The sequence below is a fragment of the Carassius carassius genome, chromosome 30 (assembly GCF_963082965.1).
Source record: "Carassius carassius chromosome 30, fCarCar2.1, whole genome shotgun sequence".
NCBI lineage: Eukaryota > Metazoa > Chordata > Actinopteri > Cypriniformes > Cyprinidae > Carassius > Carassius carassius.
Genome location: NC_081784.1, coordinates 9,793,286 through 9,820,424, shown reverse-complemented (window position 1 = coordinate 9,820,424; position 27,139 = coordinate 9,793,286). Strand labels below are relative to the sequence as shown.

General features: G+C 38.5%; 3 protein-coding genes across 4 annotated transcripts in view; 1 reads left to right on the top strand and 2 right to left on the bottom strand.

Annotated features, from left to right (window-relative positions):
• The window catches only part of LOC132110576 (zinc finger FYVE domain-containing protein 26-like), a 29,934-nt gene extending 16,978 nt beyond the window's left edge, over window positions 1–12,956 (bottom strand). Inside the window, exons 1-22 of one of the 2 annotated variants that reach the window (XM_059517289.1) lie at window positions 12,879–12,956; window positions 12,123–12,403; window positions 11,795–11,870; window positions 11,602–11,682; window positions 10,158–10,647; window positions 9,434–9,558; window positions 9,062–9,226; window positions 8,662–8,750; window positions 7,918–8,051; window positions 7,652–7,843; window positions 6,535–7,128; window positions 6,025–6,195; window positions 5,778–5,932; window positions 5,265–5,508; window positions 4,419–4,682; window positions 4,242–4,352; window positions 3,974–4,144; window positions 2,972–3,205; window positions 2,772–2,877; window positions 1,851–2,686; window positions 717–913; window positions 355–459 (exon numbers count right to left, since the gene is read on the bottom strand). In XM_059517289.1, the coding sequence (XP_059373272.1) occupies window positions 355–459; window positions 717–913; window positions 1,851–2,686; window positions 2,772–2,877; window positions 2,972–3,205; window positions 3,974–4,144; window positions 4,242–4,352; window positions 4,419–4,682; window positions 5,265–5,508; window positions 5,778–5,932; window positions 6,025–6,195; window positions 6,535–7,128; window positions 7,652–7,843; window positions 7,918–8,051; window positions 8,662–8,750; window positions 9,062–9,226; window positions 9,434–9,558; window positions 10,158–10,647; window positions 11,602–11,682; window positions 11,795–11,870; window positions 12,123–12,313 (4,731 nt within the window). In that variant the 5' untranslated portion in view covers window positions 12,314–12,403; window positions 12,879–12,956. Of the gene's footprint in view, window positions 1–354; window positions 460–716; window positions 914–1,850; window positions 2,687–2,771; window positions 2,878–2,971; window positions 3,206–3,973; window positions 4,145–4,241; window positions 4,353–4,418; window positions 4,683–5,264; window positions 5,509–5,777; window positions 5,933–6,024; window positions 6,196–6,534; window positions 7,129–7,651; window positions 7,844–7,917; window positions 8,052–8,661; window positions 8,751–9,061; window positions 9,227–9,433; window positions 9,559–10,157; window positions 10,648–11,601; window positions 11,685–11,794; window positions 11,871–12,122; window positions 12,404–12,878 lie in introns of those variants that run through there. The other variant, XM_059517290.1, reaches the window with a different exon arrangement.
• Window positions 12,957–14,344: 1,388 nt separating this feature from the next.
• Window positions 14,345–16,713, top strand: LOC132111110 (galectin-related protein B-like). Its single transcript, XM_059518280.1, has 4 exons — window positions 14,345–14,488; window positions 14,858–14,946; window positions 16,045–16,234; window positions 16,361–16,713. Exons 1-4 carry the CDS (start codon window positions 14,462–14,464, stop codon window positions 16,502–16,504), a joined length of 450 nt encoding a protein of 149 aa, XP_059374263.1. The 5' UTR covers window positions 14,345–14,461; the 3' UTR covers window positions 16,505–16,713.
• A 1,324-nt stretch (window positions 16,714–18,037) lies between these two features.
• LOC132110575 (pleckstrin-2-like) lies at window positions 18,038–21,600 on the bottom strand. Its single transcript, XM_059517288.1, has 9 exons — window positions 21,443–21,600; window positions 21,036–21,200; window positions 20,103–20,293; window positions 19,929–20,020; window positions 19,172–19,359; window positions 18,970–19,071; window positions 18,803–18,886; window positions 18,609–18,687; window positions 18,038–18,385 (listed from the first exon to the last, which is right to left on the bottom strand). Exons 1-9 carry the CDS (start codon window positions 21,497–21,499, stop codon window positions 18,258–18,260), a joined length of 1,086 nt encoding a protein of 361 aa, XP_059373271.1. The 5' UTR covers window positions 21,500–21,600; the 3' UTR covers window positions 18,038–18,257.
• Window positions 21,601–27,139: the final 5,539 nt, after the last annotated feature.

Below are 27,139 nucleotides of genomic sequence, written 5' to 3'. Positions count from 1 at the left end.
AGCGGTGGCTTATATAGTTCCAGCCACGCCTATTTTGGCGCGCTCTGACGTCCAATGGGCGCGAAGCGCCCCCATTGGTTCGTTACTCTCCGCCGCCTCACCATAGGTTGCTGCAGTTGCCGCAGCACAGCCAATAAGCGCGCGAGCCGCTTCGCTTGGGTCTGCTGTGCTGCAGCACTGCGTTTTACATTATTTAAAAATTAAGGATAATTTTTGGCTTCATATTCTCGAGAAAAGGGGACCTTTTCCCATAGCGTAAGCTAGCTTACGCAGTACGAGAGTACTCTCGAAAGGGAACTCACTTCTACTCATAATCCAGTGATGTTTGTTTTTCAGATGTTTCTATATACTCACCCTGGCCTTCAGCATTAGACTGAACACAGATTCAGGATTCTTTGTAGACTCCTCCCTCAACTCCTGCCAAATCTCCCATGACAATGCTGGCTGCAAACTCAGTATCTATGAATATGGACGTTACAGGTTATATCTTTACAAACCTGGCACTTACTGCAATCCAAAGACAAAACAGTAATTTTCTCCTGTTAATACTTACTGGCATGTTTATGCATGTTAAAGATGTTATTTAAATTATGGGAACACAGTAATACACAGTTAAAAATACAAGCGCATTGGAAAACCAAGAATTCCTTTTGCAACAAGAGTTCAGTCTAACACCGATACACTAAATCAAGAGAGCATTGTTGTGTCCGACTGACCCGCTGGTACATGTCCAGCTCGTGTTTCCTCTGCTGAAGCTGCTCTCGGAGTGGATCCTGGGTGTTCTGGTCACTGAGACAGAATTGCAGCAGCTCCAAACACTGTTGTAAAGGCCAGCGGTCCAAACTCTGCAGAACCACACGTCCACGCAGCTCCCAGTCCCTTACACGAAACAACTGCTCCGCACTGCTGCATTCTTTACAAAGAGACATAAACAAGACATCTGTTAAACTTACTTATTTATGGTCTTGTAATGGACTGTCTGAACTCTTTAATTATTATTTATGGGAAAAATACCTCTAGAAATTTATTTATTTATTTTGCCCCTTCAACCATTTTTTCAATGCACTAAATCAATTGATTTAGATTAATTCTCTTTCTGAACAATTCTTACCTACAAATTAAATTAACATCAAATACAAAAGATGTTGTAAATAACGCATATGATAACAATATAACCCCAGTTTTAAATTGGCCAGTGCCTAAATTATACATCGGTTTCCAGTTTACCATAAAAATATTAATCACTGTATCAAGCTTGAGAAGTTTCCATTTTTTTCCAGTCAAAAACACTTCATATTAGCTACACATTAAACGTTGGCATGAAAGGGAAATTCATTCTATTTTCTAAATGCATATTAAAGATCTTACTGTGAACAATTCATATGTTTTTTTATTGTCGTTGTTTTTTTGAACCTCATAATATTTAATAAAATTTTATAACTGGATCCTCCTATAAAAATGTCAGACTTCAAATTTTCTAACTATGCATGACTTGTCCAATAATTTAGTCTGCTTAATCCCTGTTGCTCAAAGTGCCACACCCATATTATTTACATCCAAAGAACAACTGATGCATAATCGCATTTCCACCCTATATTTTAAATTTTTCAATAACCCATTTCATTTGGATGTATGTCACAGTACATTGAAGAATAATAATGTAATTTGATAAAGTTATGTTGCCACTCCCATTTCACTGTATCTTTACAAGACAGTGAATAAACTGAAAACTAAATGTCTGCAGAGGCACAAAACCCAGAATAGAATAGAATAGAATAGAAGAAGATATTTTTTCCCTTTTGATGGCAAAAGAGACACTGCAGACACCGTGTCACCCAGGTAAATCTTACCTTGCATTGCAGTGCATGCCAGTAGTTTGTCCCGGAGTGCCTCCTCCTGACTGCAGGGTTGTACATACAGCTCTAGGAGGTCTAAGGCTCTGTTCAAATCACCCATATTTAGTGCTTGCTGGAATGCCTCAGCAGCCATTGCTTGTCCAACATTGCCTTGCATGCCAGAAAACAACATTCCCACCACAGGCTTCCCACAGAGAGCCATCCCAAGACCCTCATCTGCTTCTAATGAGACCCCTAGAACTGGCTTAGCCATGGTCAGAAGGTACATTCTCAGGATAGGGAAGCTTTTAAGTAGGGCTTCCCCTTCCTTTGAGATCTGGTCTCCATCCAAAACCACCTCTTTGCGCCCAGATCCGCGAAAATAGTCTGACCAGCCAGAGGATGTTACCTGGGTCACGCCACCCCGACTGGCACTGAGGCAAGCCAGTGAGGCGACGAGGGGTGAACGGGACTTCAGGAAAGACAGCGCAGATGGAGTGAGGAGAAAACAAGAAGGAAGGCATGAAGACGGTGAGGGCGGAGAGGTGGAGAGGTTGGAGGATGTAGCAGACATATCCACCACAGAGACCTCAGACTCAGAACTGGGGTCAAAGGTTTTGGCAGGGTCAGAGAGGTCAAGGGCAGGGGCGCACTCCTGAGCGAACTGCTGGAGAATTAAGGCAATGCTGGCTGGGCAGAACACCCCACTACTGAGCCCTGCAATCCTTGGCTGCTCCTGAGAAAAGCGCACAGTCCTAGAATCCCAAAGAGGTAGAGTTTCACAGCAGCCCTGAACTACAACCTGTTGCACACTCAAACGCAGCCGCTCTTGCTGCAGGAGAGACAGAACCCTGCAAATAGAGACAGATTTGACTGATTATAAATATTTGATCATTGTAAACTGCAGCACTTTAAGAAAGACAGACACTTATTTACCTATCTGGTGCCACTTGTCTGTCAAACAGCAGAAGAGAGAGAAGCTGGGTAGGCGACTGAAGTAACAGTAAAAGAGGATTTCCGAGTTCCACTTCCAGGGATTGATCTAAAATCAGATCACAAATGTCATTCTCAGAGCTCTTGATACTTTATAGACATGTCTTTTCAATAAGTCTGTTGACTGGAATCTTTAGTCTTACCCTCTGACGATAGACTGCGCACTAGTACTGAAGCCAACACGTTGACATAATCAAGGAAGTTGCGTATGTAATCTGGCCTGCCAGGGGTGCTGTCAGGCTCAAACGGGCAGAGCTGGTCCAGATACTGTAGAAGTTGTTTCATAGCAGTCCGCACCGGGTGGGAATCGAGTTCACACGGCTTAAGACCAGCCTGTTCTGCCAGTGCTGTCAGAAGAGAGCTCCCCACCAGACCATCTATTGCAGGGGAACAAAAGTAGCCAAACTTAATAACATAAATTATCTTTTAAAGGGGTCAGGCCACAGCAAATGGAAAAGCTTCAGAATAAGAACTGTGTTTGATGTAATATGACATATTATTGCACAAAGAATTTAAAAAGCACCCCTCGAGAAGACATCCAGGCCATTTACTGAATATAAGCTGCAAAAACATCTAATTGCTTAATTATAATTATGATTCCTACATTTTACCAGTTTTGACTATCAATATTTTTTAAATTCATAATTTCAACTTTTTGTAATGATTATGAATTTTATGTTGTAATGATGACTCATAACAAATCAACTTAATTTCAACTTTTATGACAATTTCTACAATTTATTTACAATTTTGTCTTTTTTTAGTCTGTCTGTCTCTCTCCTTTTTCTTTTTTTGGTAATAATTGGTAAAAAAAAAAAAAAACTTTATATCTCATAATTTCTAAATGTTTTGTCATAATTGTTTTGGAAATGGGCTTCCATTAAAATCAGCCATTTGGAATCAATAAAAAAAGATTAATATTTATATATATGGTTCAGAAGTTAAAACCAAATTTGTAAGTGAATAAAAAATGTATGACCCCTGACCCCTTTTAATGTCTGCAGACTACAGGCCACTGAAAAAAAAGCAATGAGGTAAGGCCAACATTTTTGAAAACAATAAATTATATAAGGTGCTTATCAGAGAAAGTTTTGTTGTGTGCTGAAATGAGCACACAGATAATGCCAGGCTCACTTTGCTAATACCTGAGGTGTTGGTAGCAGAGGTCAGGGTTTGAAGCGTGACCTCTAGGCGCTGATTCAGGTTTAGCCAGGAGGTGATACTCTCCTCTGTTAATGTTGAATTACAAGACAGCAGCACTTCCTGGACACTACAGCCAAAGGGACTGTAGACAGCATTTTCCTCTCCATTACAGTCTAGAGTAGAGAGATGTTAAAATAAAGAGGTTATGTAAGGTAAAACTAAATTATAAGCGTGCGTGCAAGTGTGTGGAAATTTTCAAACTAGTTTTACTTGTCCCTTGGATGGCAGAGGTTCTATTAAGGACCTTGCTGATTTGTTGCAGTACTGACGGGAAGCCTCTAATACCGTTGGCATGAGGAACCTTTGAATCTACTCGTACACCTGCGGTAGACAAAATAAGTCAGAACTCAGCAATAAAGATGGCCCAAATGTTTCATGCAAACTCACCTCTGGCCTCCAGAAAACTGCTGAGTCTTCTTTCGGCAGTCTCGAGCAGCTGCCTTGAAGTTTTCCACAGTTGGCACTGACAGCAGGAGAGGTCAAAGGCTGCCATAGCTGAAGGGCTCAACTCTTCCAGCAGGGGACAGACGAGGTCTAGGGAGTCTACAGAGCACTGGGAGAGCCAGTAATTGTCCTCTAGACAGGGTATCGGATGGCTCAAGCTACTGAGTAAACGTTCAGCAACATCAGAGATAGAATAAAAGGCCATGCCTGAGGAAAGAAAGACAACAAGTAGGTCTATAGATATCGCTAATTCACAAAAACGTGACCCACTTTATTCTTTTAGGGATCAGCCTTAGATAATTTTACCACCACCCTGCATCATATTTGAAAAATGAAATCCAATATTTGTCTCTTACTAATTTTAGGGTGCTGATTCAGTGCCTGATTTTCACTAGTCCATCACACTTTCTCACAAAATATGATGTTTATTTTATAGCATTTTTGCCACAAAGTCGATTCCAATTATTCTCTGATTATTCTCAGCTGGATTTTGCATGTATGTCTGAAGACATAATTTTATACTAAAATCCAGGGTTATTATAGTTAACAAAAACTGAAAAAAAAATTCATTACTTGAAATAAAATAAACATTAACTGAAATAATTCTTACTTTGTGAAAAAAAATAATAATAAACTGAATGTGATTTCTTTTTTTACCTCATCATCATCAAATGAGTTAATAATAGGCTTTTGGGTTTTTTGCAAATCAACGATTTTTTTTCAAGCTGCTGGTCTGTGTAGTAATCCAAGGCTATGGCATGTCCTCTTTAAATGTGTTTTGTGCAATACCTGCGGCTGCTGCACTCCCAATGCTTTGGAGTGTTATTCTGCTGCTGCTGCCCATTCTGGTACTGCCTTCTGGAGCAACACCCACTGTGCCCAGACCCTCAGAAGACGAGGATGATGAAGAAAGTGACTGGCTCACTATCTTCTGCTCCACCTGAGCCAGCTCGGTCAGGACATCACGGTACCGATTCATAAAGACCAGTTCACCTGCACACTCAGAGTTCTCCAAGCCATACATTGCAATCACCTAACAAACACACAAAACACAAACACATGCCATTAAAGAAGCCCAAATGCATGGATCTGATCAAACAATACTAATGAGGTTCAACACAGAATAAATCAGTGCAAAAAATGCCTCACTAGATTCCTTGCTAATAGACTCGTTTATATGTTGTCTGTACTGTCTGTAATAATTGATGGGGCAGCACTATGTCAATAATCAGTAACTCCATCATCACTGGAATGACATCACATCTCTGCTGTATTCAGTAAGAAAAAAACATCCTATCTAACCTGCTGGGCTTCTATGTAGTTGCCTCTGCATATGCAGGCGATGAGGAGAGACTCAGGTGGGGAAAGCATTGCAGGAATCAGCCAGCTGTGCGGCCCACTACATGGACACATGTCACTCCCTGACATGAACACAGCCCCAACACACGCCCCGCCATCTGCAAAACAGCACGAGCAATTATCAATGTTAGCATTTAGCTAGGATGTGGGAAGGACATTTTAGTAGGAGTGTGTTTTTGAGTGAACTGACCTGAGGTGCTGGTGCTGACCTCCCCATTTTGTCGTTCGGATGAGGCATGATATTCAGAGCCATGCCGATGGTTTCTTCTCTTTTTATGAACACCTGAACTGCTGTCTTCGCTGCCCTGGTGTTTCAGAGGCTGTGCCGGACTGGGGAGAGGAGATGGGAGGTACAAGCCATCTAGAAACACAAACACACACAAACACTAATAGATACATTTGCTGTTCAAAAGTTTGGGGTCATTAAGATTTTACATTTTTGATGCTCAGCAAGTCTGCGTTCATTTGATCAGAAATAATGTAAAACTTTTCAATTGTTATTATTAGTCTTCAGTGTCACATGATCCTTCAGAAATAATTTTAATATGCTGATTGGGTGCTCAAGAAACATTTCTTATTATTTTTTAATAATTTTAAATGTATCCTTGCTTAATAAAAAAAAAACCCAAATTTTTGAACTGAAGTATATGTATTAAACCCTTGCAACATGAATATAAAAATACCACATCACATTTCTCACCATTCCCATTGCCATGGTTACTAGTAACAATCTGCAATCTCCATTGGGCTTCTGCAGTGTATTTAGACAATCTTTGTAACCGGGCACTGAACATTTCTGCAGTAACAGAACATCCCAGACTGTCTGCCAACTCCACATCGGCCGCAAGTGCCCTGCCATCCTCCTGCCCAACCCCACAGATGCCCTCCAAGCCCTCCCTCACCAGCCGCAGAATCCCCTCCATTACACTCAAGTCCACCAGAAACCCTCGACACCCTGAGGTCAGATGGCCCAGCTCAGGGTTTATCTGATCAGACTCTCTACTTTGGATGTCTTCCTTCAATTCCTCCATTTTTCCACCTTCCTTTTCTGCTCTTAAGATGCTCTCAGCTGTGCTCAGACTTTTAGTACTGTTCGGTTTTCTTTTCTCTGTGTTTGTGTCTGGTTGGGTTTCTGTGCCAGTGCTGATCTGATCTGATTGAGGGCTGAAGTCAGTGTCAGAAAGGAAGAGGAGAGAGAAAATGTTCTCCAAGAGCTCCAAACGGAATAATCCCGGAACAGCTTCCAGGTACAGCTGACATTCTGAGAGGTAGTGCTGGAATAGATCAGAGCATCCTGGGAAGAGTAAAGAATGGAAGAAAAAACTATGTCATCATATTTACTTGAAATGTGACATATTTACAGGAAAAAGCTCAGTTGGTACTTTGGTACCATGCTATAGTTATGTATAGCATGGTTCTGAATAATTACCAAATTCATGGCATCACTACGGCATTTAGCAAATTATCATGACCATTAAAAAACAGAATGCCATGGCACATTTTTGTTACTGTATTAAATGTATAAAATAAAAATACAAAAAAAGATTTTTATACACAACCAGTAAAAAGCTTGTGAACACATATTTAATCTTTATATTCACTATTTTCCACATTTTAGAATAATGAATTCTTCAAAACTATGAAATAGGAATATTAAATCATGACACTTTTGTTCACTAAATGTGACAATTAAATGAAGATATCATGTTAAATTTACTCAAAAAACTTTTAATTGGTTTTTATCAAGATTTCTTGATACAACGATGGGAGGAGACTTTTTTTTTCCTAGTAGAAAAAAAACAGCAGCAGTCTGTCACCTTCAGTTGGCTCCTCCCCCTGACCCGCCTCTGTCTGCTGCTGATACAGTGGCTCACAATCCAGGCAGCCGGTGTGCATGTGTGCATTTACACAGATGGCGTAGAGGGCATACTTCATGGCACAGAAGCCTCGGAACAGATTGATGTTCCGCTGGACAGAGCTGCTGGGTGAGTCCACTGATGAAGGATCTCCTACAAACAAAGAACAAAGATTTAAAGTTTCTGCAGATCTGTGTGTATTCAAATGACCCCCCTGTGTCTAATACCTGTTCTCTGCAGCAGTTCCAGAACTCTGTGCTCCTCATATTTGGCGAGGGGTGTCAGGGAGTGCAGCACATACAGGGCAGAGTGATGGTCCAGCATGTGTAAGTGACTCAGCAAGGCATCATGGGATATCCCTCTGTACAAGTATGCATACCAGTAAATAAATAAATATATGCAATACTGTTCAAAAGTTTGGGAATAGTAAATAGAATAATAAAAAATAAACTTTATTTCAGCAAAGATGCATTACACTGATCAAAAGTGACAGTAGAGACATTTATAATGATAAAAAATGAAAAATCCAATAATCCTGGAAAAAAAATATATCACATTTTACTGAGAAATAATAAACAGCACAATTATTTTGAATAATTCAATGATTTCTGAAGGATCACACAACACGAAAACTGGAGTAATGGCTGCTGGAAATTCAGCTATGCCTTCACAGGAATAAATGATATAAAAACAGAAAACAGAAAAAAAAACAATTGAATAATATTTCATAATATTGCTTTTTTTACCGTATTATTATACAAATGCAGCCTTGGAGAACACAATTCTTTATTCGAAACTTTTAAATGGTAATGTAAATGAACAAATAGCTATTAATCCATAAACTGAAATAATTTACATAATTTCCAAATTTTTTACATACAGAAGTGTGGTTAAATCAACAATTTCAACAAAAAATTAAATAAATAAAAGGATGGAAGAAAAAAAAGAGTGCAAACAGTGTTTTAACTCACGGATTGTTCTGGTCGCACCATTCCAGCACACCAAGTTGAGAAGACAGAGTGCAAGCTAACACACTCAACACTGAATCATTTATCTTGGGCTACAGAGACACACGCACAGAGAGAGAGAGAGAGAGAGAGAGAGAGAGAGAGAGAGAGAGAGAGAGAGAGAGAGAATTTACACACACTAATGTGGAATTATTCATATCACACATAAATAGAGAGACAGTCTATAAATCTCCTGCCCACTTCTACTGTGCTTTCAAATGGAAACACAATATCAATTGCTTTTCTTCTGAATGTCATCTACTATATCTAATAGACTCAAAATAATTAAGGTGTATACCTCATGAGTGCTGCATAAAAAAACATGGCACATTTTAGAAAGGCTCTCGAATGTCTGACTACTGACCTGTTGGTGATGTAGGACTCTAAGAAGGGTCTTGGCAGAATCCAGGCTTTGACAATGCATCCAGCTCAACAACAACAAGAGGCGGGACAAAGGCTGAAATTCAGCCTGCAATAGTGTTTCTAGTTTGCCAAACTCCTCCCTCTTTATGAGATCTAATCCAGTGAGCTGCAAACAACACGGATGGATCACTGCAAATATGAAACTTTGTGTTGCTTTCATCTATACACTTTTATAAATGTTGTTTTTAAATGAATGAAACTTGATTAACTTAAAAGTCTCACTGACTGACTGAAGTGCTTAAGACACAGACAAATTGGACCTAACTTGATCATTTATTTCAAGACCTCCATTCGCCTGATTTTGTACACCTACCAAGACCTGTTCCAGAAAGTGCTTTCCCGTGCTCAAACACTCAAAGTATATGGCTTTCCACACCAAACGCTTGTCAACATGACAGCACAAGCCAAGCATGACCCTTTCCAGATCAGGCAAGTCAACTAGAAGGAAACAGAGTTTTTGAAATGCATCAACAAACAGTGATGTCTGGAACAAAAAAACAAAACAAAAAAAGATCACATGCAAATAGTGTGACAACTGAACATGTTTTGAAAGGGAACTCTGACCACATGAGCAGAAGTGTAAATAGTCAAAGTAAAGGAGGTGGTACTAACACCAGTAACAATCTCCTTCACTTCCTTAAAACACAGACACACAAATTTAAAGCATTAACACCGTTTATAGTGGCTCAGATCTGCCTTTTAAGACTGCAAATTACAGTTGACCTACAGTTGATCTAGTTTTAGTTTCCAATTACAATACAATTAAGACATTATAAATGTTACAAAAAAAACATTTAAAATAAATGCTGTTCTTCTGAACCTTCCATTTGTCAAAGAATCCTGAAAAAAGCAATGTGATTTCGCAAAAAAAAAACTAAACAACACTGATAATTAACAGAACAGATAATTATATTAGTAGCGTTTCATTGTCAGTATTTGGCTACAAGATTCTTAGAAAAAAAACACATATTAATGGAAACAAAATGTGATTCTGCACCTGGTTGTCTGTATGACCACAGTAAACTTAATGGACTCACCCTGTGTGTGTGGAGCTTCTCTCAGCAGTTTCTCTTTGAGTAGCCTGAGTGCTGTGGAGCTGTACGCCATCAACAGAGCCTGACCCTGTGGCCTCAGCAGACATCCCAGAATCCTCTCCTCCATCATGAGCCCTTCTCTAACTGACCACAAACCCTCCCACAGGGTCTCAAGCTGTGCTTCTGACCTCTCCGGCCCCCACGGTGTTAAGGCCAGCGCTGAGCACACCTCCTCCACCCATTCCTCATTCCTCTCTTTCTCAGGTATGTTCACTCGCTCGGTGAGGTGCTGGATGAAGATATCCTGTATGGTGTGGTCTCTGGAATGGTCTGCGTGCTGAAGGAAGCTGATGAGAGAGTGGCAGAACCGCGGCTGCTGGCGGGTTAAAAGAGAACGGAGGCAGGATAGAACAGCAGCACTCAGTGGAGCGGTGGAATCACCTGGAATCTTTCCCTTTACTTCCTCAGAGTACAGGAAGGCTTCATGCAGCTCCTATGGAAGATATAAAGCAAAGTAGATTAAAAAAATAAGATTCTGGAAGCTAAAGACAGCATGAAACACAAATTGCAATCATTGATTCTTCCTTATTGTGACGTACAGTATACCTGAGGGAAACAATTTCTTAAATAAAAAAAAAAATAAATAAGGTGGCAATTAATTTTGACATTTAGTGAGTGTATAAATCTTTCAGGATATACACATCATGTCTATAGTTTCTGTCAAAGAGATGATATACATATTTGTAAAAGTTATAACTGAGATCTCCATGAATCATATAAGCAATTTTGCCTTTAGGTGCAGTTACATTTATCATTGTTCTGAGTTTTCGAGGGCAAAATAATTTCAAAAGGATTCCATGCAATTTGGAATGATGCATAAGGCAAAAGATTTCGCAACTGTTTTAAGTTGGCTGCACAAACTTGCCACACTGACCAACAGAAAATTGCTCTGTCAGTGTGGAAGTGACTTCTGTATAAACTGTGCTTCATACATCCCTTACACTACAGGTAATAGACAACAGGCGTTTTTTGCTTGAAAAATCCTGCTGAAAATTTGCTAATGTGATCGCACAGTGTTTGTTCTGTTATTTCATTTGCAATTTGGTACATGTTCCAAAAATTTGGTGGTTGCTCAAGGATCATGGTCAAGGATTAGAGCTCTTAACTGAATAATTTTACTGCCAATGGAGAAAATAAATTGAAGAAATAACTTCTGGAAAAAAAAGTTTCTATTGCAAAATTATTATTTTAACATGTAATGTGGATGCAGTAATTGTCAGAATGGGGGGATAAAAAGTGCAAAATAATTTTTTATTGTACTACATGTCTTGCTCAACTCTGCACATGTGCACAAAAGCGAATGATAGAGTAGAAACTTATCAGAGTACAAAGCAAAGGAAATAATCATTAATTTGGAGTCAACATACAGTAGTTTTATTAGTCATACCTCAAGTACAGACAGTGGCACATCTCCAAGTTCCTCTAGAAGTAACATAAACTCCAGTTCTCTCTTCACAGACCCGCTCACCTGCAGAGAAGGTAACCATAATCTTCTGCATCAAGAAAAAGAGGCACTGATACCAGGGATGAGCTTCCCGCTTAAAGCATCTATTAGAAATGATATCCAGTGGAAAACACACCTTTATTTTAGTCTGCTTTTCCAGAACTTGAAGCCAATACCAGGCCAGTCTGTGAGGGCTGCCCACTGTTTCCCATCTAGGTACAAATAAAAGCAAAACAGATGTGTTTCTTAAAATATCTCAACTTTAGCCTCTTGAACCCTCTCCATAATGAAATGTTAAGCACCTCTTATAAACATTTTACCATGGTAACCATAATTTCCTCCAAAATTACTACTGTAACGACCGTCCACAGAAAGTTGATTTGTTTATAGTTCTCAACATTGGTTCATGTCGTTTATGACTTGAATTATAATTCCTGTCGTTTCTGCCTGTCAGGGTCACTCACCTGAGCGGGTATGGGTGTGTAACGATGGCTTTAACGATGTCGTGCGGGCTGTGGCCATCATCTCCCCGCGCATCGCTCAGCTGACCCACGCAGGCTGCCGCGAGCTCCCACTCACCGCTCCTCAAACACCGCGTGAAGAAGCTGAAGAGCTCGCGTCTGGAGCTCTCTTCTTCACGACCAAACGGATGCATGATAAATAGTCTGCTTTGATTCAGCAGTCTGTTGTGTTGAGGTCAACAGAAATATTGCTGGGATGAAATGTGTTATTGAATATTCCACATCTTTGAGAGAGAGGTAATAGGAGATAGAGAACGGAAGAAAAAAATGATGAGCGGTTTTGTAGCCATATCTAAGTGAGATCAAATCAAATTCAGAATTTATGCACACATATTTAATTAATGATCAGAAAAGCATTTAATTTGAATATAATAATAATAATAATAATAATAAGGTAGTTAAAAATGCGAAGCCAACTAAAATGTACAGACTTCATGTGAGCAGAACCAGTTAATCGTGTTAAAACTATTCTAAAGCCTAAAATGCCACAGAAATCGATGTCAGCGATTCTCCGATTTAGGCTTTAAACGACAGTCAAAAAGTGTTTACATTGCGATAAAGTGTGATTTAAACTTTGTTTATACAACAGCTCTTAAAAGTAAAACATCAAAACAACAGATACTGCCCACCTAAAATAGTATGGAGGAGTGTAAACTGATGATGTACAAGAATATATAATTAATAAAAGTTAGCTCTTACGATTCGGGATTGGCTCTGTCAGATGCGCTTGCCATCAGCTGTGTGGACATGAGAGACGAGTCACGTGACTCAATCAGCTGATCCAGGAGCTGTCAGTTCAAGGGTCAAATCAATTAAATGAAATAACGGGTAGGAATGGCAATTGCTGTTTATCGCAGTGGGCTGGGCTTCTAATTAAATAACAATTCTCCTTTTTGGTGACAATTAAATTCCTAGTCTTAATTCAGGGGCAAATGGCGTTTCTTGTGATTACTGATGTAGTCAAGTGACACTTGATACTTTTCTCAGCGCTGGAAGGATAAGCCAATCACAATCGTTGGTTATTAGTCATTTTAAAAAGCGTATTTTTATATACTGAAACTCCTGTAGTAGTTGCTTTCCAATTCAATTTAGATTCTTAAACTTTAACATTTGTATTATTTTCAAATAAAATCAATAAGATAAAAAACGGCTAAGATTTGAAAGACTCACAGGTAGATTTCACATTTCTGCTCGATAAGCGACCCCTTGCGAAAGACGATTAGGATATCTTTTGTGTAAAAATTTTCTCCCAGTGGTCCAAATAACCCATGTCTCAATCATTATTTCTGCAGTTAATTTTTGTTGTTGCAACCTGAAATCTCATGTATTAACTGTGAAAATGTTTTTGATAGTTCTTAACGCAGAAGAGATGTTAGTGAGAAAGTGAGAAACATTTTGAAAACGCTTTAAATATGTCTTAAGTCATGCGTCATGTGTTTGTTTAAATATCATCGTGATGAAAGCTGTCTTATATAGAGAGAGAGAGAGATAGATTTTACAATGACATATCAATTATCTTTAGCCTAGTTTGTTTGTTTTTTCATGTCTAATTCAAATATGTTTTTGTTTCTGTTGCTGCACTCTAATGCCACAATTGTTCGTATTTGGCAAGATAAATTATTTACATTTTAACTGAGAAACTGTACTGAGAATGAAACATGCTGACATGCCGTTCTTCTGTGTACAATTAGCCTCGAGAATAACAAGGGAAACCTGATCAGTAATTTGGAGTTTATATGCCTTGGAAACTCTCTCTGGGTGGTAAAAAACATATTGCAGAAAACAAATTGCCTGACTGGTTAGATGGGAATGTGAAACGATACACCTGTTGGGACCTGGGGGCTAATTATGTCTCTTGAGTGCGTTGTCCATGTGTTTGTGATTCCACCATTATGTGAACTTATCCCCATGTGAATTTGTGTTTATTTTCGTACAATTCAATGTATAGTTTAAGAATAAGCATAGTAATTATTCAAATAAAGAATTCAAATAAAACGTCTGGTTTCACAAAATTGGTAGGCTAGTGTATTTTTCTAGAATCACGAGACTTGGCATATGTTTTCATACTGAAATGTGCTGAAGTCACTACTGTATTTTTGACATCATCACTCCCTGCCTGGGATGGTTACTATGGAAACGCAGTGGCGCGAGGCGGGGTTCGCAGATTCAACGCCGGTCTCGCGCACTGCGATGATCAATCCCGTGCATGACAGCTATTGTCCTCGCGCTTGAAACGCAACACCTGCACGACTAAACTAAAGCCATTTGCGACAGAGGAAAACATGACAGATAAGGGGGACATCCGAAACGTGAGTATGATGACGATGATTTTAGAGTTTATCCGCCACTGAGATTGATGTGTTGGAACAGTGACGTAGGCTACTCAATGGGCTCATGTATTGGACTCTACACTGATAAATATGTCATATAAATCACTGCTACATTTATAAATGCTACAACTCATTTAGATATTAACATATTAAAATTGAGAACTGTAATTTAAAAAAAGGATGAATGATCTGAGGACATATTCTGGTCCTTCTGGTCTCACAGCGATGGGTATAAGGTAGCTATCGTGATTATTTTAAATCAGTAAAATATTAAATAATTTTTCGCATTTTGCCTGACTAGCCTATAGCATCAGATATTTGAATGACAGTAAAACCCTATTCCTGCAGGAGGAGGACTATGTTGGGGAGATCAAAGGGGGTCTACGGCCGACCATGAGGCTGGTAGTGATGGGTATTGTTCACAAGCAGCCCAAAAGGTTCGTATCAGACACACCTGTCTGTGCCGTCGCCAGCACGTGCTTTTGTCCACTGTCACATCCGCACAATGACTCGGTTCATTGAAGATGATCGACGCGCCTCCACTGCGATAACACAATGAGCCAGTTGTGTCGGGGATTAAACCGTTTTAACGTCTTTAAAACATGGGTGCAAACAGAGAACACTAGACATAGAACTCATTTCAAATGCATGTGGGAAAACACCATTTGTGTGTGTGTGTGTGTGTGTGTTTGCACAATATGTATAGATGTGTGTGTCTATATATACATATATATATATATATATATATATATATATATATATATATATATATACACGTATACTATACAATATATATGCTATACTATGCAACATGCACAAAAGAAAGTTATAACTTAAAAATGTAAACATCGAAATTAACTGGTTTTATTCAAGTCAAAAAAATTATCATTGAAACAACCTGTACATTGTTTTATACCAACAAGTCTAATGGGTTAAATCATGAAGAATCTGCGGGTTACCACTTTTTACAGTGTATACTGGTAACAAAAATAAGTATTAAATAACTTTTTTTAAATAAATTCTAAACAAATGTGATGTTTGAGCAGGGAATTCTGACCAGGAACACACATTCTTCTCCACAGTTTGAGGAAATGTATACTTTTAACATACTGTAAAAATTGTATTGTCAAATAAGTTATTTTGTGTAGGTTTATAGGTTTTTACTATAACATTTTAACATTTATTATATATATATATTTTTTCAATTACAATGACAGACATATTTTACAGTTCAATACATTTGCTTTTCCAGCTGTTGTTGTCCACTTCTATTTTGCAAGTGTGGGAAAAAGTTAAATTCCCATGAAGGCTTAGCCAGCCAGATCTGGAAAACAAAAACAGCCTGGACATTTATGGTCATATTTGGTAACTAAGTTTAACCCAAAACCTGCTGGGTCATAATGTGATTTGATCTGGAGCTTCACAGATCAAAAAGCAGAACTCAGATTCCATGAAATTGACTCTGTTAACAGTATGTTAAAATTATGTTATGTTTGTTAATGATGTTAAAAATCTTGTTCTTTCTGTCTCTTTAGTATGGTAGTTTTAGTGGCATGCCAGTCTAAAGGGGAGGGGGATGAAGAAATTGAGGGTGATGTGGGTCTGGAGTTGAAAGTGAACTTTTCACAAAAGGCTGTGCTTCGTAACGCTCGTCTGTCAGGACAGTGGGGCGCTTCAGAAACCGCCCTGTCTTTTTTCCCCTTTGCTCCGGGAGAGGCCTTTAAGGTAAAGAGTCAGAGTGTGTTTGGAGGGTTTGATAGAGCTAATAAAGCTGAAATCTTTTAAAAATCTCTGAAAAATGTCACACCGCTCTGTCACAATAATTTTATTTTCATCTTGTGTGTCTCTCAGATGGAGATTGTGTGCGAGCACCAGCAGTTCCGTATTCTGGTGGATGGGCAGCCGTTGTGTGGTTTCACTCACAGACTGACTCAGCTCGCATCTCTTACTGCTCTTAAAATCAATGGAGACTTACAGCTTACCAAAGTGGCTTGAGCAAGTGAAGAATTGTCTGCCAAGATGACTATTCACAGAAGCAACTTAGCTGAGGTTTTAGAATCCTGACCGTACTGTACACAATTGTCTTTAATTTCCAGAACTCCCTCAGTTCATTTAAAACATCTAGAACTTTAGCAGAATTTTAGTTGGGTCTGTTTGTTTTGATAAACTAATCACCCATTTTACTGTATATTGTTTCTCCAGTGATTTTTAGTGGCAAATGAGGCTGTTCCTTTTAAAACTGTTTGGACACATTTGTAGGTTACCTCATGTGCAACCAATCCAGATAGCATAACAATTCTAATTAAGAATGATTTGCCATAAAGTAATAGAGATAGATTTCTTTCATATAGTTTTTATAATATACAATGTACCTGAAATGTTTTGTTTGCTTTTGATTAGATATTTAGTCTCTTTGGCTCTTTGATACAAAAGCAAAAGTGCCTTCATTTGTTCCATTAGATGCACTTATACAGTAGAGGACTTTTGGTGTGCTTGTAGCAGTAATTCTTGTAGTTCAAATTTATTTGCATTTACACATTTGGCAGATGCTTTTATCCAAAGCAACTTGCATTGCCTTCAAGGTATACATTTGATAAATTCCTGCATTCCCTGAGAATCAAACATAGAATCTTAGTGTTGGCAGTGACATTCTCTACAGTTTGAGCTACAGGAAAGTTTTTTGTTTGCCTGTCTGAAAATTAATAATTTCAACAGAACTGAGTAACTAAGATAATCATTTTTGTTTATCCTTTGTTCATTCAAATGTACTTCAAAACCGTTTTGATAACATTCAGAACTTAATGATTCATAATTGACACCCGATTGTTCTCTTTAAAATGCAGTTCCCTGTGATTGTATTGATTTGAAAAAAAAGGACTCAAAGTCCATCTGAAGCCTGTACTTGGTGCTGTCTATCTACACACTTAATGCTGCAAATGAAGCATGTGTTAAATAGCAAGGTTTACTTGAATGTCTTTTATCATCTTATAACTGCAATATGTACTGTAAACTGTAAACTTTTCTTAAAAAAATTTTAAGATCTGATTAAGTTCATTAATGTGTGTGTGTGTGTGTGTGTGTGTGTGTGTGTGTGTGTGTGTGTGTGTGTGTGTGTGTGTGTGTGTGTGTGTGCGCATGTAAAAGTTTACATTTGGGCATGCTTGAAAGAGAGAGAGAGCAAGAAATATGCTCACAGATAAAGTATGTGTTTTAGAACCATAGCTACAAGCCAATGGATTTGTGCAAGACATGAAGTCAGTTCTTTTACCTGACAAATCGAAGGCAAGTAAAAACATGCTAATGTTCCATGACCAAACTGCAGGTATGCACATCAAAGATATGATTGCTACATAACAGTTACTGAAATATAACTTTATTTTACAAAATACATTTCACAATGATCATAATTTCTGCATTCAAAGTACATTCACTGAATGAATAAGCTTTACTACCTGTATATTATATTAAACATAAGAAAGAAAGATAAAAACTTTTTTTTTTTTAAACTTTCGACTTGGAGACAATGGAAAAATTGTATATGCTGACTTGAATGAGGCCTTGTGCTGGCCCCACATGTATTACCTTTTTTATTATAAATGTATAAGTTTTTGTTTTCTGCATAACACTGGATATCTGTTTTCTTTGTACATACACAAACACCACATCTACCACTATTAAAACAGCACAAGATTTCTAAAGATGTGTGACAGACAGAAATATAAATTTAGCAATACCAACAATGACCTTATTAAGTCAGTAGTCTAATAGCTTGGATCCAGTCCATCCTCTCTTCGTGTGTTGGGGCCTGGATGTAATAGTGTGTGTCCATCTGAGTGATGATTTTAAAGAGGTTCCCCTGAACTTTACCTTTAACACCTGAAGAACACAGGAAAGTGACCATTAGCTTTTGTGATTTACAGTTTTTTTCCCTGTAAATATCAATACAATAACAAGACCCAAATCTTTGCTCTTCAGTTTTTTTAATTAGTGGTTACTTAATTTTGATTCATATCTGGAATTTCTTTGTAAATATTTATTGCGAGACAGGTCGTCATCAGACTTCAGACACTTCCAATGAAAAGGTGTAACTCTGACTTGCCTGACGGTATGCCGTTATCATCTAGAGCAGACAGCAGACAGCCACGCAGAGATATACTGCCAACTGGACTGATGTCATCCTGAGGCCATCAGGACATAAACAAGCCAGCACAAAAATAAACATCACATGATTTCTTTAGATTTTAACATTAAATGTACTTATACGGCCTGTGAATTGCAGGCTAGCATTCTCACCTTGCTAGGATCATAATAGTGCAGGAAACTAGGCTCTGCCCTCAGAACAAACAATCTCACCTTCCAGTTCTTCACTTTGTGCCCCTGACACACATAAAAAAAAGACTATTAGCATCACAGATAAGCACATTTCAGTACAAAACTTCTAATTATAGTGGAGTGCTCACCTGTTTGAGCAGGTAACCTCTCTTCACCACTTTTCCACCGAGCTCCACCACAGACCAAGACTTCTCTGCTTTCACACTGCCTCTCTTCTGGAAGCTTTGGGACTGTTTGAGAAATCATATCCATTCGGTTTATGTCTAGTGTACATAATTACAAAAGCATTGAGTAGTGAATAAAACAACATGAAAGAGATTTGAAACTTACAAAGCAGTAGAGTGCAGTGGAGTCATCGAGGAACTGTTCTCCTAGAGCTGCGTTACGAAGAGCGTCTGCGCTCCTGACCCCGATGGGCCGCAGGGAGGCCTCGTCCAGCAGTGCAGAGCCTAATGTTACTGCCTCCACACGAGTCAGAGCCAACTTATTAAACACAAACCAATCCACCACTGCTGCACCTAAACACATAAAAACAAAAAACAGTTCCAGTCTTCAAATTAACCGGAGCTGATATACAACACTGGAACCTTTCATTGTTTAAATCAATCTGCTTGTCTATGTTTGCAAGCTCCAGACAGAGTGAATGATTCACTCAACAGATTCATTCAATTACACTGATTCAAAAAGGAACAAAACAAGCAACTTGTTGAAAGAAGACAAAATAGACAAACTAGCAAGTGATATTCATTTAAAAGTCAAGGAATCATGTTATACAGTCAAATATACAGTTGTACATCATACACACACAGTCCAGCATACCTTTAAAAAGTTTGATGCTATAATTTTATATATGAATAAAACCAGTTAATGTAGATGTTTACATTTTTAAGTTATAACTTTCTTTTGTGCATGTTGCATATTATAGCATATATATTGTATAGTATATGTATACAGCATAAGCTATTTACAATATATATATATATATATATATATATATTTGAACAGGACTGAATAAAAAAGTAAGATTCAGATATAAGGAAAAAATGCTTTATTGTGTTAGATCAGTGTGTTTTTTTGAGTGTCTGACCTGAGAAACAGTTAGTGTAAGAGCTGCCCTGCTCAACATGACTGCATAGCCGGATACCAGTGTGTACGTCATACATGGAGTCCACCACCTGACTGATATACAGAAACACGTTTAAATATGGAGTCACAAAAACATGTTTGCATATATATATTGAAAAACTATATGCATAGCTACCTGAGGTTGACGTTGTGAAGCTGGAGTGATGTGGAACCTTTCATCTGTGATGGGGAGGGGGTCTGTGCATCATGTGAGCTGAGGTTCTGTACCGCTGCACCAATCACTGCAGCCCATTCGTCACGTTCTTCCCTAGTGCAAGCCTCTAGAAAGTGCTCCTCTGAAGTGCTGGTCTGCAGCTTCAGCACCAACTGCAGAGAGTAAAGTGGTTACTATGACAAAACCCTTCAGTCGCAGCCCTTAACAAATATTTTAAGTGATAAGCACAGCACCATTTTTCTTTTCTTTTCTTTTTTGCCACAAATATTAATTAACATGCCACAGAAAACTCCATCACTCTAGTTCTGATTACTGCTTTATACAATGTGGAATATAAATCAAATACATCTCGAAGATTTACTGGGGGAAGGAAATAAAGCTGTTGTTCCTGACATGCTAGTGCATGTAAGTATTGCAAAACAAAATCATGAAATATGCATAACCTGAGGCTGTGAACATTTACAGCTCTTCTGAGACACTCCTAGTGTTTGGTTCAGCGTTCAAGGTGTAAACCTCTGATGAGCAACTTCTCAAAACTATCTGTTTGTAGTCTAAATAACCAACTGACCTTCCAATATCTTGAGACATCCTCTCAAGTGAGGACAATAAAACTAAAACCGCACTGTAATTTTATGAATAATATAAAAATTATTCACAATAAATAAAAGTAAAGTAATTTCCATTAAACAATAATATTAACAGGTTTAAAACCTAATTTATGGTATGTACTTACATAATAAACTGAGTATGACATTGTTACTAATATTGTTATGTCGACTCGACTCATAAGTGAGCTGCGAGTGTCTATTTAGTGCATTCTGACTAACATGTCATGTAGCTTTTGGGGCTTCAAATTTTGTTGGAAATATACATATAACATCAAACAGCACTTACCGGTCTGTTTTCGTACTCCAGGTAAGGACATGTGATTTTGCAGTTGCTCAACAGTATGGTCCCTCGATGACAGGAGTCCCGTTTGCTGCCCATATATTTATAATACAGAAGTCTGTCCGGGTGAAGTACAAACCAACGAGCTTTCCAATTTTGAACCACATGGCCCTACAAATGAACATCGTGTTTTAATAATCAAATAACAATTCGTCCCCTTGGAATCATAAGGTTCTATCTGCATTCTGAGTTGAGATATTGAGCTTCAAAGTTTTTGCATTCTATTCGACTGTGTAGATAGAACCTTATTGTTTTTTAAATAAACAAAAATGTATAATGTATTATTCCAAGGGGACGAATTATGAATTAATTTAATTTAATGGGTATGGATTAAAAAAAAATCAGTCTCTTACCCTTTTCACCAGAAACCCCTCTTTAAGGACGCTATTATTTTCTGACTCAGTGCCCATGTTAACTCCAGCAGTCTGTAGTCTTGATAAGCAGGTGAGCGCTTCATCAGGTGTTTTATTGCTTGCTGATTTGGAATGTGCGTCATTGCGCGCGCCTCCTATTCGGCGCCCCCGGGTTTTAGGAAACACAATCAACACTGAGCAAGAAAACTTGGTCTGGGCATGAGTTTGAAAAAAAAAAAAATCTAATAATGTTAAAATAAAATAAAATAAAATAAATAGAAATCGTAAAGTTTAATTAAACAAGCCTACATAGAGGAGTCCAAGGTTAGTTTTTTGTTTCGTAATTGTCAGCATTAGCTGTTATCGTATAGCCTATAGTTCTGAATGTTTCATCAGAACATTACAGAATTCTGAAAGTTACTGTTAATGCAAACAAGTCCGTATATACAGACTGTCAGAAAAAGTATCATAGAACAAAACTACAAATCAAACGCACGCACAAATTTTGGCATAAAACTGGAATTTGCCAACAGGCATGAATAACTGTGACGAGACATTCTTACACAATCTATGTGTGGATCATAAGCTCAAAAATTAACGGTCATGTTACTACATGAACTGTGTGAAGATGGTAAGCTACAGCGAGAGCACGGCCAAACCGCAGTTACCAAAAAAAAAAAAAAAACGCCCTTTCATTGTTCATTCACTTCTGTAGGGCACTAGATGGTGCCCTCGCGCAACAATTGAGTATTTGGGAAATGACAACTCAAAACTGATTCTGTGAAAAATTCGTACAGCTTTCTTTTGTTTTCTGTTGCTTGGGGCAAAACGATGCCGCACCATAACATAAACAAGATCCATTAATTCCCTGACTGCAGTTCATGTTTTATGTGCTTGTAAATCATAATGAAACGGGGTGGTGGGGGTAGTTGGTGTGAAGATGCATTTAAGCCAATTCTTAGTTTCAAGAAGTTTGTGAGGATTTGAAATCCTGGTCTCAAAGCTAAAATCCCGGATATTCGGATCCACTTTTAATTGAAACACACAGGACAGGTGTGTGTGTGTGTGTGTGTGTGTGTGTGTGTGTGTGTGAGCGAGAGAGAGAGAGAGAGAGAGAGAGAGAGAGAGAGAGAGAGAGAGAGAGAGAAACATTCCTGCATGTTAACTTTAATGATTACAATATTGACTTTTTTATATCATTTCTTAATTTTATTATTGGTATATATATATATATATATATATATATATATATTTATCTATTTATTTTTTTGTCACTTGATACTTGACTTTTGCAGTTCTTTTTATTTCTTTTTTTTTGTCATTTTATATATGGTCCATTTTTAGTATTTGATTGAATGGTTGCTATGGATATGACACTTTACACAAATACTTTCACACACAAAGATCAGCTGTTTTACTGGGATTTGCTGCGGCTGGGGGGCGTGTCATCAGAAATAACAATTACACTGTGTAAACAGCGATCCCGAAAGATATGACGTAAATTAAATCACACCCGGATGTAGAAGTACCTTTGACAGGCCTTTGAAAGAGCTGAAAATAACACAAACATTCAGACCCACACAAATATTCTTTGTCTGTTTATAGTGTTTCCTCTGGGTTTGGAGAATGGTGGTACAACCCGAATTCCGGAAAAGTTGGGACGTTTTTTAAATTTTAATAAAACGAAAACTAAAAGACTTTCAAATCACATGAGCCAATATTTTATTCACAATAGAACATAGATAACATAGCAAATGTTTAAACTGAGAAAGTTTACAATTTTATGCACAAAATGAGCTCATTTCAATTTTGATTTCTGCTACAGGTCTCAAAATAGTTGGGACGGGGCATGTTTACCATGGTGTAGCATCTCCTTTTCTTTTCAAAACAGTTTGAAGACGTCTGGGCATTGAGGCTATGAGTTGCTGGAGTTTTGCTGTTGGAATTTGGTCCCATTCTTGCCTTATATAGATTTCCAGCTGCTGAAGAGTTCGTGGTCGTCTTTGACGTATTTTTCGTTTAATGATGCGCCAAATGTTCTCTATAGGTGAAAGATCTGGACTGCAGGCAGGCCAGGTTAGCACCCGGACTCTTCTACGACGAAGCCATGCTGTTGTTATAGCTGCAGTATGTGGTTTTGCATTCTCCTGCTGAAATAAACAAGGCCTTCCCTGAAATAGACGTTGTTTGGAGGGAAGCATATGTTGCTCTAAAACCTTTATATACCTTTCAGCATTCACAGAGCCTTCCAAAACATGCAAGCTGCCCATACCGTATGCACTTATGCACCCCCATACCATCAGAGATGCTGGCTTTTGAACTGAACGCTGATAACATGCTGGAAGGTCTCCCTCCTCTTTAGCCCGGAGGACACGGCGTCCGTGATTTCCAACAAGAATGTCAAATTTGGACTCGTCTGACCATAAAACACTATTCCACTTTGAAATAGTCCATTTTAAATGAGCCTTGGCCCACAGGACACGACAGCGCTTCTGGACCATGTTCACATATGGCTTCCTTTTTGCATGATAGAGCTTTAGTTGGCATCTGCTGATGGCACGGCGGATTGTGTTTACCGACAGTGGTTTCTGAAAGTATTCCTGGGCCCATTTAGTAATGTCATTGACACAATCATGCCGATGAGTGATGCAGTGTCGTCTGAGAGCCCGAAGACCACGGGCATCCAATAAAGGTCTCCGGCCTTGTCCCTTACGCACAGAGATTTCTCCAGTTTCTCTGAATCTTTTGATGATGTTATGCACTGTAGATGATGAGATTTGCAAAGCCTTTGCAATTTGACGTTGAGGAACATTGTTTTTAAAGTTTTCCACAATTGTTTTACGCAGTCTTTCACAGATTGGAGAGCCTCTGCCCATCTTTACTTCTGAGAGACTCTGCTTCTCTAAGACAAAGCTTTTATAGCTAATCATGTTACAGACCTGATATCAATTAACTTAATTAATCACTAGATGTTCTCCCAGCTGAATCTTTTCAAAACTGCTTGCTTTTTTAGCCATTTGTTGCCCCCGTGGCAACTTTTTTGAGACCTGTAGCAGGCATTAAATTTTAAATGAGCTAATTAAGTGGATAAAAGTGTAAAATTTCTCAGTTTAAACATTTGCTACGTTATCTATTTTCTATTGTGAATAAAATATTGGCTCATGTGATTTGAAATTCCTTTAGTTTTCATTTATTAAAATTTAAAAAACGTCCCAACTTTTCCGGAATTCGGGTTGTAATAAATTACCTGTTATCAAGTCATAGTAAAGTTGTCAAATCATAAAACATAGATGAAATGGCCTTTTATGAACCTACACTCACACAAAATCCCATTAAAATTGAACACATTTTTATTTTATTTTACAAACAATGTTTCTCTCTCTCTCTCCCTTTAACATCAGGATGCCAGACTGGGATCAAACAATATTTGTGTATATGCATACAAAATACAGTCAATATGAACGAAATATTAGTAATAATATCCCATGTCCACTGAACTAAAGCATTCCTTAACACAATGTACTTAAACATGAATAGGCCTACAATTAACACTTTTAGACAAGCTACTGTCACTTGTGCAAAAAGAAATTCTAGAAAGATAGGTCACCTTGAATTAAGGGTAGCACAAAGGATGCAGGGAAGTGAATAACAAAACAAAAGTCTCTTTCTTGCACTCTCTTGTGGCCTTTCACTATTTTCTGTTTGTGAAAGGAAATAGGGAACTATTTAAAGGATTTAATTTCCATGGAAAGGAATGTAACCCAAACCTTTCTGAACTTCTAAAAATAAAAGCTTTTTAAATAGTGTTCACCCCCAACACCAACACAGTTTTTACTGCACTTAAAACAGGTTCATCTTCTTCCAAAAGCTGGCTAAAGTGCAATGATAGTCATGGAATTGCTCAGAAATTGCAGATATCTGTTTCTACAGAGAACAGATTCACATTAAATCAACAGCACTGAAGCTGTATGGAGGTGACAGAAAAAATACTGAACATAATACTTCATTTATGAACTCTGTTACATAATTAGCTGACTGTCTGCTCAATATTTGGCCATGTTGCCAAACTGACAGTTGTAGAGCTCTGTATAATACACTTTATTGCACATAATTTCTATGCATCCTGTTCTTGTGCTATGTTTTAGACAGTTGCACGTTCTCAAAGTTACACCAATGAAGAACATAGAATGTTAAATATACAAACAGCTGAATACATGATTAGCCAGACTAGAATCTGCGGAGGGTATGTGACTCAATTTAAACCTGTAGATGAGAAACTTCTACAACCCGAATTCCGGAAAAGTTGGGATGTTTTTTAAATTTTAATAAAATGAAAACTAAAAGACTTTCAAATTACATGAGCCAATATTTTATTCACAATAGAACATAGATAACATAGCAAATGTTTAAACTGAGAAAGTTTACAATTTTATGCACAAAATGAGCTCATTTCAATTTTGATTTCTGCTACAGGTCTCAAAATAGTTGGGACGGGGCATGTTTACCATGGTGTAGCATCTCCTTTTCTTTTCAAAATAGTTTGAAGACGTCTGGGCATTGAGGCTATGAGTTGCTGGAGTTTTGCTGTTGGAATTTGGTCCCATTCTTGCCTTATAGAGATTTCCAGCTGCTGAAGAGTTCGTGGTCGTCTTTGACGTATTTTTCGTTTAATGATGCGCCAAATGTTCTCTATAGGTGAAAGATCTGGACTGCAGGCAGGCCAGGTTAGCACCCGGACTCTTCTACGACGAAGCCATGCTGTTGTTATAGCTGCAGTATGTGGTTTTGCATTCTCCTGCTGAAATAAACAAGGCCTTCCCTGAAATAGACGTTGTTTGGAGGGAAGCATATGTTGCTCTAAAACCTTTATATACCTTTCAGCATTCACAGAGCCTTCCAAAACATGCAAGCTGCCCATACCGTATGCACTTATGCACCCCCATACCATCAGAGATGCTGGCTTTTGAACTGAACGCTGATAACATGCTGGAAGGTCTCCCTCCTCTTTAGCCCGGAGGACACGGCGTCCGTGATTTCCAACAAGAATGTCAAATTTGGACTCGTCTGACCATAAAACACTATTCCACTTTGAAATAGTCCATTTTAAATGAGCCTTGGCCCACAGGACACGACAGCGCTTCTGGACCATGTTCACATATGGCTTCCTTTTTGCATGATAGAGCTTTAGTTGGCATCTGCTGATGGCACGGCGGATTGTGTTTACCGACAGTGGTTTCTGAAAGTATTCCTGGGCCCATTTAGTAATGTCATTGACACAATCATGCCGATGAGTGATGCAGTGTCGTCTGAGAGCCCGAAGACCACGGGCATCCAATAAAGGTCTCCGGCCTTGTTTTTGAACCACGGACCACGGATGTCACTTGGACTATGAAAGTGAAAGTGTGAAAGTGAAGTGACATTCAGCCAAGTATGGTGACCCATACTCAGAATTTGTGCTCTGCATTTAACCCATCCGAAATGCACACACACAGAGCAGTGAACACACACACACACTGTGAGCACACACCCGGAGCAGTGGGCAGCCATTTATGCTGCGGCGCCCGGGGAGCAGTTGGGGGTTCAATGCCTTGCTCAAGGGCACCTAAGTCGTGGTATTGAAGGTGGAGAGAGAACTGTACATGCACTCCCCCCACCCACAATTCCTGCCGGCCCGGGACTCGAACTCACAACCTTTCG

What these genes read in the sequence shown, in the direction of transcription:
- LOC132111110 (XM_059518280.1), top strand. Translation starts at nt 14,462, where the DNA reads ATGACAGATAAGGGGGACATCCGAAAC. An exon ending in ATAAGGGGGACATCCGAAAC is followed by an intron (nt 14,489 to 14,857) that starts GTGAGTATGATG and finishes CTATTCCTGCAG; the next exon opens with GAGGAGGACTATGTTGGGGA. An exon ending in GTTCACAAGCAGCCCAAAAG is followed by an intron (nt 14,947 to 16,044) that starts GTTCGTATCAGA and finishes CTGTCTCTTTAG; the next exon opens with TATGGTAGTTTTAGTGGCAT.
- LOC132110575 (XM_059517288.1), bottom strand. Translation starts at nt 21,499, where the DNA reads ATGGGCACTGAGTCAGAAAATAATAGCGTCCTTAAAGAGGGGTTTCTG. An exon ending in TGGAGTACGAAAACAGACCG is followed by an intron (nt 20,294 to 21,035) that starts GTAAGTGCTGTT and finishes TACTCTCTGCAG; the next exon opens with TTGGTGCTGAAGCTGCAGAC. An exon ending in TTACACTAACTGTTTCTCAG is followed by an intron (nt 19,360 to 19,928) that starts GTCAGACACTCA and finishes TTATGTGTTTAG; the next exon opens with GTGCAGCAGTGGTGGATTGG.